Raw genomic sequence first — 19,319 nt, 5'->3', positions numbered from 1 at the left:
CACACATGCACCCCCCCCCCCCCGCGGAACCCCCCAACGAATCGGTACATGCGGGAATGTGCGTGTACGTGTAGTGCAACCTGACGTAAAGTTTGTTTCTGTGTAATGCTTGTTATGTGTAGTGCTGTCATCTGCCCCCAGTTTTACTAACTATGAGTGAAGTGTTATGGTGGAATGATTTACCGTTGTAGGACTGTTGCTCTCTGTGGCGAGACATTTTAACGGGGAGATCGGCTCGCATTTGCGCCTTGAAGTTGGGAACCACAGAAAACCAACTTCAGCCGATCATACATAAACAACTGTTAAAATTTTGAAGCAAACTTGACAATTCAACTAATAGTATTACTCAAAATGGGCTTGTCAATATCATACTATATTGACTTTTTAATGTAGCACGCTAGTCAAAAACCGGTCATCGTTTACACAACAGTTGTATTCTTTATTCGATAGGTGACAGACACTGAAGAGCCAAAAAAACTGGCACACCTGCCTAATATCTCGTAGGGCCCCCGCGAGCACGCAGAAGTGCCGCAACACGGCGTGGCATGGACTCGACTAATGTCTGAAGTAGTGCTGGAGGTAATTGACACCATGAATCCTGCAGGGCTGTCCATAAATCCGTAGGAGTAAGAGGGGGTGGAGATCTCTTCTGAACAGCACGTTGCAAGGCATCCCAGATATGTTCAATAATGTTCATGTCTGGGGATTTAGGGGGCCAGTCTAAAGTCAGAAGAGTGTTCCTGGAGCCACTTTGTAGCAATTCTGGACGTGTGGGGTGTCGCATTCCCCTGCTGAAATTGTCCAAGTCCTTCGGAATGCACAATGGACATAAATAGGTGCAGGTGATCAGAGTCGTATCTAGAGGTCCCATATCACGCCAACTGCACACGCCCCATACCATCACAGAGCCTCCACCAGCTTGAACAGTCCCCTGTTGACATGTAGGGTGCATGGATTCATGAGGTTGTCTCCATACTCGTACACGTCCATCAGCTAGAAGCAATTGGAACCCAGACTCGTCAGACCAGGCAACGTGTTTCCAGTCCTCAACAGTCCAATGTCGGTGTTGTCGGGTCCAGGCGAGGCGTAAAGCTTTGTGTCGTGCAGTCATCAAGGGTACACGAGTGGGCCTTCGGCTCACATCGAAAGCCCATATCGATTATGTGTCGTTGAATGGTTCGCACGCTGACACTTGTTGATGGCCCAGCATTGAAATCTGCAGCAATTTGCGGAAGGGTTGCACGTCTGTCACCTTTAATGATTCTCGTCAGTCCCGTTCTTGCATGATCTTTTTCCGGCCGCAGCGATGTCGTAGATTTAATTTTTTACCGGATTCCCGATATTCACGGTACACTCGTGAAATGGTCGTACGTGAAAATCCAAATTTCATCGCTACCTCGGAGATGCTATGTCCCATCTCTCGTGCGCCGACTATAACACCACGTTCAAACTCACTTAAATCTCGATAACCTGCCATTGTAGCAGCAGTAACCGATCTAAAAACTAAGCCAGACACTTGTTGTGTTATATAGGCGTTGCCAACCGCAGCGCCGTACTCTGATTGGTTCTATATCTCTTTATTTGCATACGCATGCCTGTACCAGGTTTTTTGGCTCTTCAGTTTATATACTGTGGGCTTATTTTCAAAATTTTCTAGAAGGCACATTTTTACTGATAAATTTTTATTTTTACTCGTTTATTGGTTATGGACAAAATGAACAAAGAAAGGCACCATTTTTGAATCAATTCGCAAAGTATGGACGTTTAGAGTCTAAGAATGATTGAGAATGCCACCCCGTAAACAGTTTTTTTTTTGCTGAGCAGAAAAAAATTCCCTATATTGTAGACAGGGTTCCAATCTAGTGCCAACGCATAAACTTTAGGGCCGTCGTAAGAGCATCATGGGCAGTAGTGTGTACAGGGGTGCTTAGCGGGCTTTATCCCAGGGCGGCAAGTTCAGGGGGATGGCAAATTTGAGGAATAAGTGGCCAAGAAAACTAGTAAAATGGGAGAAGGATGGCTAAATTTGTATAACCTTCAATAAATCCGCCTCTGTCCAGACAGCAGAGGTCAGTGAGTGACCAAAAGATTGAACTAGAGAATTTTCAAACACGTGAGTGAGCAAAAGAGTGACTTGCAGCGTGGGAAAGCCCGTGAATGACCGAAAGGGTGACCTAGAGAGTTTATGAGCATGCGAGTGAGCAAAAGAGTTACCTAGAGAGTTTGCAAGCACGTGAGTGAGCAAAAGAGTTACCTAGAGAGTTCGCAAGCACGTGAGTGAGCAAAAGAGTTACCTAGAGAGTTTGCAAGCACGTGAGTGAGCAAAAGGGTGACTTGCAGCGTGGGAAAGCCCGTGAATGACCGAAAGGGTGACCTAGAGAGTTTATAAGCATGCGAGTGAGCAAAAGAGTTACCTAGAGAGTTTGCAAGCACGTGAGTGAGCAAAAGAGTGACTTGCAGCGTGGGAAAGCCCGTGAATGACCGAAAGGGTGACCTAGAGAGTTTATAAGCATGCGAGTGAGCAAAAGAGTTACCTAGAGAGTTTGCAAGCACGTGAGTGAGCAAAAGAGTTACCTAGAGAGTTTGCAAGCACGTGAGTGAGCAAAAGAGTTACCTAGAGAGTTTGCAAGCACGTAAGTGAGCAAAAGGGTGACTTGCAGCGTGGGAAAGCACGTGAATGACCAAAAGAGTGACCTAGAGAGTTTGCAAACACGTGAGTGAGCAAAAAAGTGACTTGCGGCGTGAGAAAGCACGTGAATGACCAAAAGAGTGATCTAGAGAGTTTACAAGCATGCGAGAGTGAGAAAAAGAGTTACCTAGAGAGTTTGCAAGCCGAGGGTTTGTGAGTGAGCCGAAGAGTGACTTAGAGAGTGAGCAGGAATGTGCGACCGAAATAGTGTGCGAATATGTGAATGAGAGTAAAAGAGTGACTTAGAGAGCGTGTGAGCATGGGAGTGACCAGAAGAGTGGCTTAGAGACACGGGTGTACTTGCAGGAGGGGGGGGACCAAGCAGGCTATAGCACAGGGTGGTTAATTCAGGGAAAGACTAGTAAAAAAAAATTGGTCTAGAATGGGAGAAGGGCGCAGAACCATGAATGCTCCTCTTATCACAGGCATCCCGGGTAAGTGATGCTCATGTGCCCTATCCGGTTGAAACTTACCAGTTTTCATACTTTGTCTTGAAAGTCGTCATACTGCCGGATCTCAAACAATCATTAGACCCTCCTATGCATCCAAGGCTCCCAGTTGAGGCTCATGTGTTAAAAAAAGCACCGAGTGTCTCCACTCATCACTGTACAAAATGTCGTAAAAAAACAACAAAACACCCACACACACGCTCCTTTCTTTAGAAAATTCAAATTTTTGAACCAGAAGCTAGTGCTTGAAAATGCCATTTTCAATGCTGCCATTTGGGTTGTGTCTGGTTAGCGAAGTGTTTCATTGTTCGTTTTTGCAGATTGCTGAGAAGATGAACGAGGCGACAAAGGCAGGGGCCAGCGACTCTGCGACAGAGATAACTCACGCGGAGATTCGACCTGAAATGTTGCGGAGGGACGTAGGAACCACGTTGCGAGTATCCGTTGCATAGAAGTTTGGAAAATGGCCAGGAAGTCGCCGAGGAGCCGATTGTTGTTGCTGCCATTAGCTTGCTGTCTGCTGCTGGGAGTTTGTCGGGTGGCCGCAGCCAAACAGAAACGTGCCACGGCCTCCCCGACGGCGCTGGGCATCAGCGACGCGACGGCAGTCGTGGGAAGACTCTTCAACTTCTCGATTCCGCGTGAAGACTTGGCGGCAGACGACGTGCGACACTTTGAGGTGAGTCTGTCTTCGGGTGGAAAGAATTAATAACAGAAACGTCGACATTTTTTTATTTCTTTAGTTTTGACAGTCAATTTCCAAGCATATCGAGCGTTCACAGCAAGGGCGCAGGCGAATTTCATATGTAATGGTAAGTTTTATGTATATCGTTTCTTCTTGTTGCAGCACTGGCAGAGGCGGATTTAACGGCGGGCGCCCCGACTTCTAAAGGGCCCGAAAAGCGCAAACTTCGCACTTTTTTCTCATTTAAGTGGCCCAATATTTTCTTTTGCGCCCGGGGCCTCGACCGACTTTAATCCGCCACTGAGTATTGGCACAATATTATAAACCTCTGTCGCGACAAGATTTTCCCTCTCACACATCTTCATCTCGCGCATGCGTTCTTGCTTCCCCCCTCCCTCTGATCGGTAAGATGATATAGAGAGAGAGAAGTATACCCTGTGTCTATTATACCGGATGAACGTAAACTAATCTGCTGAACGAAAGGGGGTGATATACAAGCTCAAGTGGAACATGAAACTACCCACCCTGTCCTATCTCGAACCGTTTTCGAGTTATGGTGGGTAATGGATTATAGAAGATAAATGCGTCAAGTCTGAAAAAACTCAAATTTGTCTATGGAAGACATTCATGCAAATTAAGCGCATGTTTGAAAAGAGCAGAAAACATCCTATAAGATGACATTCATTTACATCAAAATATCTGGATTGATTGGTGAGCTACAAGTGTCTAAAGATTGTCAAAGTTCAAAATCGAATTGTCGCCAAATTCTGTAACCGCCAATACCGCGAACACCCTTCTAGGTACAATCGATCAAATGTACCAAAACTTGACCATTGCAACAGGTTTCGAAAGAGCCTACAATAAACCATATCGGTGATGTAGTCCAGGAGAAATTTAGCCTTTTGTTTGCAATATATCATTGAAATCAGTGTTTGTCGAAGTGCACATTTTAGTAGATTGTGATGACAATTCGATTTTGCACTCCGCCTATCTCTTAGCGCTTGTAGCTCGGCATTAAATTCAGATATCCCGATAGAGGTGGTGTCACCTTATAGAATTTTTTCTGCAAAATCAAACTTTGTTGCCAAAATCTGTAACTGCCAATTCCGAATTTTCGCCCAATATCTACTTCAACAAACGTAGATTTGCAAACAAAAGGCTAAATTTCTCCCCTGAACTAAAAAACTGAAATGATTCATTGTAGGCTCTTTCGAAAGCTGTTGCAATGGAAAAGTTTTGGCAAATTCGACCAATTCTAGCTAGAAAGTAGAATTAAGACTTTCACAATTTTTCTTTTCCCATAATTTTTGTCTGATAGCTATGGGCGGAGATACGGGGGGGGGGCCGTCAAAGTTGGAGTCGACTTATCTAATGTATATATGAATTGACATCATCATCTTCGTACCCCCCCCAAGCAATAATGACCGTGCCCCCCCCCCCCAGACTTCCAAGTATATCTCGGCTTATGCTTATAGCACTTCTAGATTATAATAATTTTTCTTTACCAATGAATGGCATAATCCTTACGCTTTACCAAGAGATCCGTGTTTGAAATTCTCAATATACGCTGATAAATAAATTGACTGGCAAAAAAATTTCAAAAATTTGGAAAATATCTTCCTAGATAATTTAACATGGAATTGTGACTGTAATTAATTAATTAATTAATGTTGTTCTTTCGTGCAGGTGTCCCAAGCTGGCAAGAAGAGTCTCCCTCCCTGGATACATTTCGATGACGTAACTCTGTCATTGGTCGGGGTGCCGTTGGCCGATGACGTTGGAAGGATATACCTGACAGTTAACGCAGCAGCCAAAGACGCTAACGGTAATTGGAGCAGTAACTATATTGTCCCGTATAGCAGTATTATGGACACCCCACCGTCGCCACAGTGGTGGTCGTCTAAAGTTGATTTTCTGTGGTTCCCAACTTCGAGGCACGAATGCGAGCCGATTTTAAAGGGAAGACCCTTTAAAAAGTCTCGCCACAGAGAGCAACAGGCCTACAACGATAAATCATCCAATCATTACACTTCACTCACAGTTATAAAAATTGATGCAAATGTACACTTAACTTGAAGTTCGTTACAGTGTAATGCTTATATGTATAAGAAGCATTACACTGTAACAAACTTCAAGTTTGGTTCACAAAACACGTACACGCACATTCCAACTTGTACCAATTCGTTAGAAATTCTGCAAAGGAATATTGTACGAGATGCATGTGTGGTTTAGTAGTAGTATTATGGACACACAATTACTGTTTATCCATGCATATTTCGATGGATACATTCGTTTAATGTTGCACTGGGATCATAGGCGTGCGCAGAATTTTCTCGGGAGGGGGGGTTAAGATTTTGTTTCCTTCTGGGGGGGGGGAGTTAGAATCCCAAAACCCCCCTTGCGTACGCCAATGACTGGGATCGAGGATATGACGGGTGATAGAATGCATTTGCTGAAAATGCGTGCTCGTAACACAAATTAAACTCATAACGTGGGTGGGGGGTCGGCAATCGATCGTGGAGACAAACCCTGGTGCTCATCATCATATGCATCGTCGTATATAGAATAAACTTACAAAAATCCATAGGCCTACATACATTTGTCTCGAGAAATTTTCTTCTTAGAGACTTATATACAGGGTGTCCCATAAATCGTAAATGATTTAAAAATTCATAAAAGTTGGAGGAATATGTACATTTTATTGCGGTTTGCGAAAAATTGTTCTCCCGAAGGTTTTTTTTTGGTACCAAAATCAGTTAAAGTTTTTTGTGGATAGAGGGAGCTGCACGAGAGCAAATGATTGGAAATACGCAAATCAGAGTCCTTTAAAACGCAGGGTGTACGATTAACAGCCCATTTCTGAATTTTTCTGTTACTGGCGCTTGCCCAAGGTTTTCATTGTGATCTTGACATTGGTGGATAAAGTGCTATTAGGGTGAAGTTGTTTTGCCTCAGCTACAAATCCCCAGCTGGAGTTTTACGAACGTTTCGGACACGGAAGGGGTTGAAGAAAGGTTCAGGTCAGTCCAATTACTAGCGCCCAGCGTAGTGATGACTACTACCACCGTGAAGGTTGCCGTCAGGTCCCAAGTTCGAACAGGGGGAAGAATGTAGGTAACAAGATATTTTCTCAAACGAGCTTGAGGCAACCACCGATAGATGGCGCCTTCATTTCCAACTCACCTAGTTAATGGCAGTAAATTGCAATATAGCGATATGGCCGAAGTTAGTGTTTGGTGAAGAAGGTCCAATCACTAATACCGAACTTTCGAGCAGCGCCCTCTATCGCCAAAAATTGAAATTATTATTATTTTTTTTCTGTATTAAAAAAATCCCCTTTAGTGAGAAAACATTTTTCGCAAATCTCATTCAAGTATGCCAACTCTTTTGGTTTTATTATGAATTTTTAAACTATTTACGAATTTTTGTGGGACAGCCTTTAAATAGAATTAGTTATGTTGATATGAAATGTGCATTTCACCGTTGAATCACTTTGTTCATATTGTGGTTCTTTTTCATTTTCCCCGTATATAATATCATAGGCGTGCCGTTCATCGAAAAAGACGTCTTCTCCATAGAAATCGGCGAGACTGGAGGGCCAACGACGTCCTGCAGATCGGGACAAGCCCCGGGTGAGATGACTGTGTCCATAGTCATCAACGCACCGCCTCCCGAATCCCTGGCGACGCTGCAGAGAGTGCATCTCCTGACGGCCACCGCCGAGTTCCTCCACCTAGATGTGAACCACCTAGAACTGTCCGGACTGGACGAGCAACAGAGTGCCTTGGACAGTGACGCGCTCAGAGCCGGACCGGGGAACGCGCGAAACAGGAACGCACAGGTCACGAGGATCCTCTTCTCGACTGGCTGCACCGCAACCGCCACTCCCACCGACACCGAAAACCTCATTTCCCTGATTGAGAAATCCGCCGCTGATGGTACCCTGGGCGACAGCCTGGGTTACCCCGTAGTAGGATGGCAAGCTACGGAAACCTCGGTAAAGCGGCAGAAGAGATACGTGACACCTTACCGAGGTACACCAATACTCGAAATGCACGCTACCATTTTCCCCAAAGTCACCGAGAGATTCTTCGAGAGGACGACGGAGACGACACCGGAATCGAGGATAGTGCCGACGATGTCGTCACCTCATCCGACGGGAGCCTCTTTCCGCCACCATCACAGGCACCACCACGGCCAAGATCCACTCAAGCGCGAGCAAATACCGTCTCCCGTAGAGGTCACAACCACTCCCGCTTGGCGTTACTACACCCTACCGCCAATTAGAGCTTCGACACCGATGCCCACTCCTGCGGTGTTTCCGGAGAGACCGACGGCAATATTCCCGAGTAGGATCACCGTCGACGACCCTACCTTAAGGCTCCAGTCGACTGTTCACCTACCGGAAGAAGTCATGACCCGCCGGTACGAAGTGACAACGGAGTACACGACGGTGGATATCGGACCAACCCGTAGCCGAGTGACCGTCGAACCGACGAGGACGATATCGCAAAGCACCAACTTCAAACCGACGATCAACAACAGGATGAAGAAACTTTCCCTGGTGTGCGGGAAGGCCTGGAGTTACACGGTGCCCAAAGACACTTTCCTCGACCTCGAAGACGGCAACACGAGGGCGCTGAAGCTGATGTTCATGTCCTCGGAACGCACCTCGATCCCCGCGTCTTCTTGGATCCAGTTCGACCCGGAAAATCAACTTCTTTACGCGTTGCCCCTAATCGAAAACATCGGGCAGCACGAGTATGTCCTCGAAGCCATGGACAGGGAGGGTGCTTCCACTTTCGATAGGGTCGAGTTGCACGTTTGGCCTCACCCATCTCAAGACATCCTCAACCACGCTTTCAGCATGACCGTGCGCTACAACAAGTGGCAGTACCCGGTCGGCATTGACTGGCAGACCGAGATACTCAATAGGCTGGCTCTGTTTTTCGGCGATCCCGACAACACCCGCTTGATGGTGATGAAGGTGACGCTGGAACCGGTCAGGATCACGTGGGCCAACGACAGCTTCCCGACGGAGTTGTGTCCGGTCGATGACATCAAGTACATCTACGAAGCCCTCTCGACCCCCGACCATCACCCCACCAGAGAGATGAAGAAGTTGATGATGCCGGAATTCCGGGTCCAGGAAATATCTGTAGATTACAAGGGAACGTGTGAGGGCGTCGTCACCTCGCCGATGCCACCCCCGAACTTCTCGCCGAAGGTGCGTTTGCCCATTGGACGCATAAACGTCACGGTGGGAGACGTGCTGCAGTACAGAATACACGAAGACACATTCTACGACTTCGAGGATGGCAACACCCGCCACCTGAGACTGTCCTTCCTGACTATCTCCAACATAGTGCCTCCGAGATCTTACTGGGTGCAGTTCGATCCTTACAAGCAAGAGCTGTTCGGCATACCGTCTAAAGATGACGTAGGGAAGCAGCAGTATCGCCTGATAGCTATGGATGCAGATGGCCAGGACGTCGTCGAGACGTTCGAAATTCGGGTTTACGACCTCTCCCCACTCAGCATACCACCTGTCGAGATCAGTCTGCACCTGACGGATGATTTCGATGAATTCGTGGCGGATTCTGCGAAGAAAACCTTGGTTGCTTTCAAAATCGCCCAACTGTACGGTGACCCCGGTCCACACAACGTTCTCGTGACGTCAGTGACTAGGGGGTCCGTAGTATACGCTTTCAGCAATAAGACACTGCCTCACGATTTCTGCCCGAAGGACCAGATCGACCGCCTCTACACCTACCTGGTGAACGACGACGGCTCCCTCGCAGCAGGACTCGTGAACGCCATGCAGCCGGAGTTCCGCGTCACCCGTGTGGTGCTCGTCCCGATAGGCGTGTGTTTCAAGGGCATAGCCCCTACGTCGTCGACCGTCACGACGACCGAGAAGACTGAGACGCCGGATCATCCGGACGCCACAGTCAAAACCATCTCCACGACGGAAGATCTGTACGTGACGACGGTGCTCCCGGCGGCCATAATCACGGCCGTGCTGCTCGTAACTATCATCCTGATAATATACTGCCTGTACTGTCGACGCACAGAAGTCAAGGACACCGCCGAACTGGACGTGGACAAGGATTTCGTGGGCGGAGGGGTGCCGGTGGTGTTCGCTGGTGAACTCGAGGAGATGAAACCGGACCCGGGCAAGGCGCCCGCGATAATGCCCAACGAGAAACCTCCCCTGACCACAGACTACCTCCTGAACCCGCTGCGACGCGGAGCCGCCGCGGTCAGGGAGTCGATGGCAGCCGCCAGCCAGATGCACCACCTGTACCAGCCACAGCAAGAGCAACAGGTGATGGCGATGCAGGAGGCGTCACCGAGCATGAGGGAACGCAGGTTCGTCTCGAGACACGAACAACACAGGAAAGAGACGCAGCTGTACCAGCCACCACATCCTCCTTACGCACACGGACACGTCCGGGAAGGGAAGAGCACCAGGCCCAAAGTCGCCCCGACCTACAGCAGGCATCCGACGTACGTTCCACCTTAACTTCCATCACAAAGAGAAAAAGAAATCAGACAAACGAACTTGAAGCGGTTTTCGTTCAGTTTTTAATTTATTTTTCACACGCGTCTTTCTTTTTCCTTCAGATAAAATTTCAACGTGGGGCCCAGACGTGACAAAGAAATAGAAGAACTTCGGTAACTGCACAGAATGACAAATACACACACACACACAGAGAGAGAGAAAGAGCTTATATGTGACTGGTGACCACGTGATGAGATATCGAAACAAAATCGACGGCGTCCACTTTATTCGTTCAGTTCACTTCTGCGCAACTGCGGCATCAAAGGGGAGATTTGAATCGATAGAACCTCTCTTTGTTTTGTGCCGAAAGAAAAAGAAAGACGCCGCGTGACCGAATGGAAGGTCGCGTCATCCGAAGGGTAAAAAAAAAACCTCTCTCGTGGACTGTTTTAGTTCGATTAGTTGTTGAACTGAGGCACGTCCATACACCACACTACATTAGCAATCGCTGGTCCGGAAGAATTCGCGATCTGTGGTGAAGTGCACACGCAGTTGTGACACACGTCAAACACCCAAGTTTTTCTTTCCGTTCGGATGTCGCAAAACGTTTATTTATTTGCTTATTATTATCATCAATCCGCTTATAGAAGTTAAGTCGTTATTTGGGATGGTGCGCCTCCATTGTCGACGTCTCGTTTAGCATTACATCAACAAGAAGAAACTATGTGACAAAAAAAGACTTTTTTTTGTTCCTGGGTAGAAGTTATTTCGTGTTTGCTTAGCCTGGATAATTACAAAAAATGCTAATTATTCCCCTTTAAACATTGCTTTTGTGGTTAGGGGATCTATATAGGTGAATCAGTCGTTAACCATTGGGTGATTCGATTATTGCAAACGACAAAAAATAAAACTTTTTGATAATCATTTTAAAAACTGCCCATATCACTTCCGGAATAAGTCCCACATCCAGACGATTCACAGAAAATAAAATTGGGAGTTACAGTGAATAATGTCAAATTTTTAAAAATGGTGTGGGAAGTTTCCCCATTTCATTCTCATGTACTTCATTTTCATGTTTTAGCTTTCAAACGTTATCCCCACGGTATTTTTGATTCGTTCTTCCTGAAATATAGATGCTCAAAGCCAAGAATTCCTTGGTGAAGGTGCTCTTCTTGTTTCTTTAAATTCGTTGAGATGAGCGTGGAGGATGTGATGTAGGCTAACACTTGGAGAAGATATTGAGGAATTCCATTTTTCTATTAGTTTTTACGTTTTTACAGCAGCTCAAGATCGTTTTTGGTCATGTGATTACCTAGGAAGCCGTTAAGTATGCCGCTAAGCAATGACATCCTAAGCTTCTTTTTTCAGTCTTTGAGTCTTTTGGGACGTTCCTTGTATTCCCCATTTGTTAGTTTTTTTTTGACATTGTAACATTGCATTACACAATGCCGAACAAATAGTGGCTTCGATTGCGATTATACCGTTAGACATATATCTGCAGTTTTTGGTCTGGAATCAGCTATTTTTTGTTTGGCCTAAAGTTGATTTTGGTAATGGGGGGGGGGGGGTATTGGTGACGATTGGCTGTATGTTTCGCTTTAGTTTCAATGAAATATGATCGCCCTTGGGTATTCATGATTTGTGAAATCAATAACTGGTAATCCTGGGGGAAAATCCGTCATTTACCGTATAATATTTTTGTAATAAATACTTCCTCACAACTTACATAATCCTACTTTTCAGATACTTTACCTCCAAAATAACAAAAATTCGAGTTTTAAAGCAAAGTTTAACACATAAAACTTCTATTTGATGCCCCTTTTATTCGCAAGTCATTCGGAAATGAGGCTGGTTACCCAGGAACAAAAATCAAATTACATAGTGTTGTCGACGAATGTCCCAGCAAGAACTGCCAACTACAAGCAAAAATGTCTTTCGAACAAACAACATATATATATATATATATATATAAAAGTGTGACATTTTTATAGTCAAGATTATGCACATAAAACTGATTCCTCTCCACTTATACGTACAGGTTCCTCGAAATTATCGTTTTGATCCAATTCCTCCTTCGAAAAATACTTTGATATATCCTATTTTTCAAGATCTTAGGTGTCTCTCGTCTTGTCCACTTCAGAAGAACAAGTTCAGCAATATACTGTATTAATAACAACATTGTGTTTTTTAATTCATAATGTTAAAATATTTATACGTTTGAGAAAAATGTTATTTCGAATGTTGGAAAATTTGTAGACAAGTTACCTCTATATTATAGTATTATAATGACATACGGAACATGCCTTTCAACTGGGAACAAAATCCCAAGCATTTACTGAATGATTCGCGGTGAATCGGTAAAATATCGGGGGAAAAAACAAGTGTGTGGGTGCAGTGAGTGTATGTGTATTCAATGAGCAAGTGACTTGTTTTCGCTGAGCGTATCGGACCTCATTCCTATTACACGGAAAGGGTCCCAAGGTGTCGTCCTTAAGGAATTATGAAAAAGTTTAAGCACATCCCTCGCACCCAGAAACAGATTTAAAAAAAAAATAGCGGAGGAATGCAATTATTAAAGCCACAAAAAATTATTAAAAATTATAACAGTTGGCTACTCATCACCTCTTTCGTTTCTTGGCGATATCTATAAAAAAACTTTTTATCACTTTCTTTTCTCCAGCTTCCATGTTTTTGAAACGAGATATTTCTTTTTCTCTGTCTGTGCTGTACTTGATTACGTGTTGTTTGAATGACGCCATTAACACTCTAGAGTTGCGGAATTTTTTTAAATAATTTTCCTGGCCTTTTTTTTTGGTGTTCAAAATATTAATATTTACAATTTTTTTTTTGAGTGACCTATAACAATTTTGCCGGTATTTTTTTATATTTTTGTGCATGTTTTAAATGAGTAGAATCAGTGGTAATTTTTTCAAAACTTTTTGAAGACGTCACCTTGGGACCAATTTTTTTGTGAGTGAAAAGTACGAACGACTTCATACCGGAACGTTTTTTATTCCCTAAATTATGAGGGTATGTTTTCTAAATCAAGCAAAATCCTGGTCGATGGAAAGTAAAATAGCTTTGTCGGTATACGAGTATGCCGAGTATTTGTCGGTCTTATCGCAAAAATCGACGAAGAAAAAAAAACAACAACAAAAAATCATCGAAATAATAGATGTTTTACAGTATGCGCCTTCAAGAATGAGACGAGAAACAAAAACTTAGCTGTAACGGTAACGGTCACAGCAGCAAAATTTCTAAGAATTCAAATGGCAACACTCACTTCATGCATTGCCAAGTTAAGAACCATGAATAGCGTTGGAACGGTACCCACAGCACCTTAAACGCCGGCCCAGGACGCAAACCCAGAATGAAGATTTCACCAGGGGGGGTTGATGTGTTAACCTCTCGGTGGAGGCCTTCCTGCGGTAGTAATGTGATCTGCGCAGTGGTTGTTTCCACATGTTTTTTTGTTTTTTTTTGGTTTTCAACGGTTATGTTTGTATTTGACTGACTTTCGTGTTCACACGAGTCTTTTCATTGTAAGTGCAGTCATGCCTTCTGGGGTTGTATGTAAATAAATAAATAAATGTCTCTTTTTGTCTGCATCTAGCGTTGGTTGGTGTTTATCATGCCAAAGGTACTGTTTCAACGCCGTTTATGTTTTTTATTGCACCGATCACTTTGCAATGCATAAAAGTGAGTGTTGCCATTTGTATTTTCCGAAATTTTGTTGCTGTGGCTGCAGCCGCGATAGCTAGGTTTTTTGTTTCTCTTTTATGAGTTTTCTCAAGCGCATACTCTGAAACACCTATATCTCGAGTTTCGTTCGCATTCGTTGATTTCTTGCGGCCGCCAGGGGCTCGTTATTTTATAGTCACCCTGCAAAAACTTGAAGTTTACGGGATTCGGTTCAATTCTGGATATATACTGACAGAGGTGGCTCTAAGGCTGCACGGGTTGTCAAATCAACGCCACTTATATAAGAAGCACAATCTATAATCTCTTAAAAAAATCTCGCCAAAACGAACAAAACAGACCTTCCAACATTTGAATTTCGCTGAAAAGAATATTCACCCATTGCCAGTTTCGTCTTCAGAAGGCCGATGGCAGCACCTGAACACGTACGTGAAGGAGATTCGCACTAAATGCACAGTTCGATACCTCAAAATTAATTCAGGCACACTCAACTTCTTCGGCGTTGAAAATAGTAGTAAACAGCATTAGCAGTATACGAAGGATTGACCTTTGGAGCAGGTACTGTACATGGAATCTCTTCAAAAGAAATTTTGAAATACTAACCCCTCATAAAAACAATTTGAATTGATAGAAATCTATTAAAACAGCGTATAAAGGTAATTTTATTTCAATGTTTTAATTTTTTTTAAGTTTTTTATCGCCTTGGAGGCGGCTCTTTAAGCCTCTCCCTGCATACTCCTCTGAATAACATACGTGGTGATTGACCAGGGTTATCTGTAGTTAGTAAAGTGTGTTCAGAGGTCAGGCGTGGGGGTCGTAATGAAAGCAAAGTGAATGAAAGGTTCTGAAAACAAACTCGCTGCTCACATTGAATAGCATCTTCCTGAAATAATAAACGCGTAAGTAATAATAGCTGTGAAAGAATTCAGATTATATATTCGAATAAAATATATTGCATGTGGTGATGAAGGATATATGGAACAAATATATAAATTATACGCATATATACTATATATTTTCCTGATTCATCGATCAAGGCATTTACCTGTTGCTAAGGTTGGTTATTGTTAAGGGAGAAGATTATAATCTAAAACACAATCATTCATTAAAACAGAGAGAAATTAATAGAAGAAAAAACAAGAAATATATATATATATAAATGAATAAATAAAGTTGCATATTGTATATTTAATTAAAATTCCATGTTACATATACATATAATATATATTTGTAAATATTCATTCCCTCAAATGATATTTTATTAGGGGAAAATTGTAACGATTCCCTGATTAACCATCCTGAATCCAAAATAACGAGTGAATGGAAAAGAAAGAAGGAAATGTGTCTGTGCTTATTTGTGTCGCATTAGTATTAATAGTGTTATGATGAGAATCGTGCTAATGCTGTCATGATATTTTTTTATGTGAAGTAATACATCCGACGAATATTTTATACGATTGAGACTCGATCGGAATGAAAAGATGTTCAAAAGCACGGCAGTTACAAGTATTGCGATGGTACCAAATAGTCCCTTAGCATACACGGGCAAGATATCTCGTATCTTTGTGAATAAAAGGAATACAAGATTTCCCCCCCCCCTTTCGAGATTCTTAATTTTGGTAACCCTATAAACAAAAATTGTCTTTTTGTTATTCTTTTCTTTAACCTCAACATCATTTTTTCATCTTTTCTCCCTCGACATCTATGGTTCCGCGATTAAGAAAAGGGTGGCTGAGAGGGAAAGGGAAGAATGAAAAACGTGCTCTTGTCTCATCTGTTTTTCCTCATTTCCTCTGTGTGTCAACAATGATATCACACTTTGTGATTTCTTTCTGCTAGTTTAACTGCGCATCGTCCAAATTTGTTGCCGAAAGCCTGTACATGAAGGGGTTAAAATACTTTCTTTCAACCGAGCACAACTCAGGTTTGTTGCCATCTATGATCAATTTACTACCTAGGGAGCTATGCCGGAAGTGTAAATGTGTGTACCTAACAATCTGAGTGCATATCTAGTGTTGTGTTTGATTTTAGCCAGTGAAAGAAGCTACTCAAAAGAATCGTGGGCCGCCAAGCAAGTAATGTTCAGGGGCCGCTAATCTGGCTGGAATTTAGGAGTTAATTCTGGCTGGTCTGCAAGTTCAAATACTTGCCCCCGAAAATCTTAGTGGCAGATCTCATAATCATGACACCCTTCTAAGAACCTGAGACCCACTAAGCAGCACCAAAATTAGGTGATATGCATTTCAGACCATGGAAACCAAAAAATAGTCCCAAAAGTAACCGATAGGGTTGTGGAAACAGTACTCATAAACAATGAATGTAAATTTCGTTGTTGCAAATGGTTTGGCGAAAACAACTGTCAAGCACCGCAGGATAACCATCGTCGAATAATGAATTTTACCCAACCATTTTGTGATGGTTTTTTGTGCCACGAATTGTAAACTCAAATGCCTTTATGCAAATGTTATCGTTATACGCAATTAATTGACGAATTTCCTCCAGTAAATAGGTTCTTTTCGAATTAATAATTGATTCCCCTCTTTGTAACACACTGAGGTGACTGAGGACCTCCCTTTTATATATGTATGTAATACCGTACTGAGTCACCAGAAATGTTTTGACACTCATACTTTATCTGCCAATACTGCAGGCTGGAAGAGAAGTCACGTGAGAACATTTCAAAAATTAATAACACATCAACCAATTTACATAAAAAGGTGCGGTTTGCATTAAACAACTTATCATGGCCTAAAGCTTCTTTTTTTTTTTTTTTTTTGGTAAATGGAAAAAAGTAAATTTCACTCACAGGTGGCGCTGTAAAACGGAAAACTCGTTATAGCACATAAAATGCAACACAAACATTGAATAATTAATATTCATGATGATTTCCGTTGCATGAAACTATCACATTTCAATTTGAGCGCCCTTTTTTAGCTCGGGCTACATCTAAATGAAGGAAAGGGTACTCGTGTTGGAATATGGGTAGTTTAATGTGTGTAACGCAAATTGTCAAAAACATTGATTATGCACTGTTTGTGTTGCATTTTATGTATGTCGATCTTTTTGTTTTATAGCACCATCTGTGAATGGAATTTAAACTTTTTTCCATTTATCAAAAAAAAAGCTCTATGCCATGATAAGTAGTATAAAACCGCACCTTTTTATGTCAATTGGTTGATTTGATATTAAATTTAAAATGTGCCCGGGACTTCTCGTCCACCCTTGATTCAGCCAGCTTATCACGTTTTGATAACTGACTAAGAAGTTGACGGAGATAGCTGATGAGCCTATGAGTAAAATTGGGACACTATCCGAGGTTCCCATGATATACCCTTTTAGTGTTTATAATCAATATTAGCAGGCTTATGGTGGGGGCTTCAGTTGCTCGGGGTCCCATGACGATGTTTAGATGGCGCTGCAGGTCGAATATATGTTGGCATTACAATATCCACACTTCTGAACATCTTTCCATTCCTAATTCTTGTCAATCAATCACTGATACAGAAAAGTTTCGTTCCTACATACTTGAAATATATTTCGTTTTCTGTGTAATTTAATTTCTCTTTAAACCAGTACATTGCGTTGTATTTTATTCAGCACTTCTCGAACATCCTCTTTTGTCAGTTGATAGAAGCAGCTGAGAAAAGAAATGTGGCGAGGGAAGAATAAACAATGAAATCGTAACTTAGCCATTGCTGAAAGTTTCAAAGTTATTTTCCTGAAATTTCAGGGGTTATTCCTCCCCCCCCCCACCCTCTAATTCACAGTTTGTCTCTAACAATTGGCAACAAGACAAAGAAGCCTACTGTATAGTCTAATGGCACGAGCATAGTGCACGCCGGTCTCACGTTCTGCAAGTCGGCAATGTTGCTAATCGGCCGATCCGTAACGGCACCGACTCGTAGAACCTGAAATCAGCTTGCACTATGCTCGTACCCAAAGAGATGAATATGAAACGTGTCGGTTCGACTCCATCGAAAGTCACAACTATTCGGTGATATCGCAAACTATTCGGGTGCATTGGAAAATCCTTTGATAGATATAATTACGGAGACCATTTTAGCTGAACTTTGTTGGCGAGCAATAAGAGGTCACAAAAGAAATCAAAGAGGACGACGATGATAATAATAATTTAATTTGGATCGTGATGTAAAATGTAGTTTATAGGTTCTTCCGGCAAGTCTTTTTTTTTTGTTGTTGATACAAACGCTCTGCTCGTAAAACCGTATATCTCGGACGTGAAATGTGAGGTACGATTTGCGTCCGAATGGGATACGTACGGGATCGCATAAAATTCCAAAACCAATCACAAATGCTGGCTTACACTGCCCTTTACTTCAGCTCGAACGCACCCTTAGTCATGGCAGGTTAACGCAAACTAACATCCCCAGTTAGAATTTCGTACAGTGACGATGAAGTTTGAGATACGATCCAAAGTGCCAAATGAAATATATATAAATATAAAATGAACATCAATTCGACATGATGATAGTACAGCCGAAGACATTGTCCAATGCCTTATATTCTTTCGCACTCGAGCAAAGAAAGAAATCTTATATATATAATATAAACAAGATAATCCATCTATTCGAACTTTATAATGAAGTTGTTACCGATATGATTATAAATAAATATATATTCAATAGTTTGTGAGAAATACTATATAAATATATATATCTATACAAAATACTGTGAATGTATAGAGAATCTATCCACTGTGCTATGTGCTTCTTCGCTTGTTATGAATTTTACTATGTTTTTTCCCTGGAACAAATGTCTATAAATAAATAATTTTATCTGAAATTTGTTGGCCATTCGTTGTATCTTCAACTGCAGTCGAATCTACGTGGGTTTACCGGGACGCACTTTGCCGTTCCATGCATAGGAAAATTAGCGAGATTGCCGTCATTGGTTTTGAACGAAGCCACATCGTAAAAAAGGCGGTGTTCAAGAGGCAGTGATGTTCCAGTATACAGGGTGATTCAGAAAAGATGGGAAAAACTCTAAGAGATGGTAGTACACACAAAAACAAACAATTTACATCAAAAAACGCAAGGTCTAAAATTAAATACAAAGGTGCTACTACAGGGCGCAGCGTGTCATGGATTAGGGCACACCAAGGCTACGGCCAACAGCTCGTGTGCTTGTAGTTGGCTGATCTGCCACCATCTCCAAAAACTCGTCTTCCACACCTGCTGTTCTGGCAGTCCTTGTACGACCTGCATCAGACCGGGAAGCAAGAAAGGATCCCGTTCTGCACAGCTGCCAACATAAAAGCGCAAATGTTTTGGT

General features: G+C 42.8%; 1 protein-coding gene across 1 annotated transcript in view; it reads left to right on the top strand.

Annotated features, from left to right (window-relative positions):
• The window catches only part of LOC149075252 (dystroglycan 1-like), a 44,404-nt gene extending 25,584 nt beyond the window's left edge, over nt 1-18,820 (top strand). The window contains exons 2-4 of the mRNA XM_089242569.1: nt 3,459-3,817; nt 5,510-5,648; nt 7,366-18,820. Coding sequence (XP_089098695.1) covers nt 3,602-3,817; nt 5,510-5,648; nt 7,366-10,349 — 3,339 coding nt within the window. The 5' untranslated portion in view covers nt 3,459-3,601 and the 3' untranslated portion in view covers nt 10,350-18,820. The remainder of the gene's footprint in view (nt 1-3,458; nt 3,818-5,509; nt 5,649-7,365) is intronic.
• Nucleotides 18,821-19,319: the final 499 nt, after the last annotated feature.

Source organism: Pholcus phalangioides, unplaced genomic scaffold (assembly GCF_987345545.1).
Source record: "Pholcus phalangioides strain wild (caught in Gottingen) unplaced genomic scaffold, Ppha-v1.0 ptg000015l_1, whole genome shotgun sequence".
Classification (NCBI taxonomy): Eukaryota; Metazoa; Arthropoda; class Arachnida; order Araneae; family Pholcidae; genus Pholcus; species Pholcus phalangioides.
The sequence above is the reverse complement of the archived record's forward strand: the minus strand, read 5'-3'. Positions and strand labels throughout refer to the sequence as shown.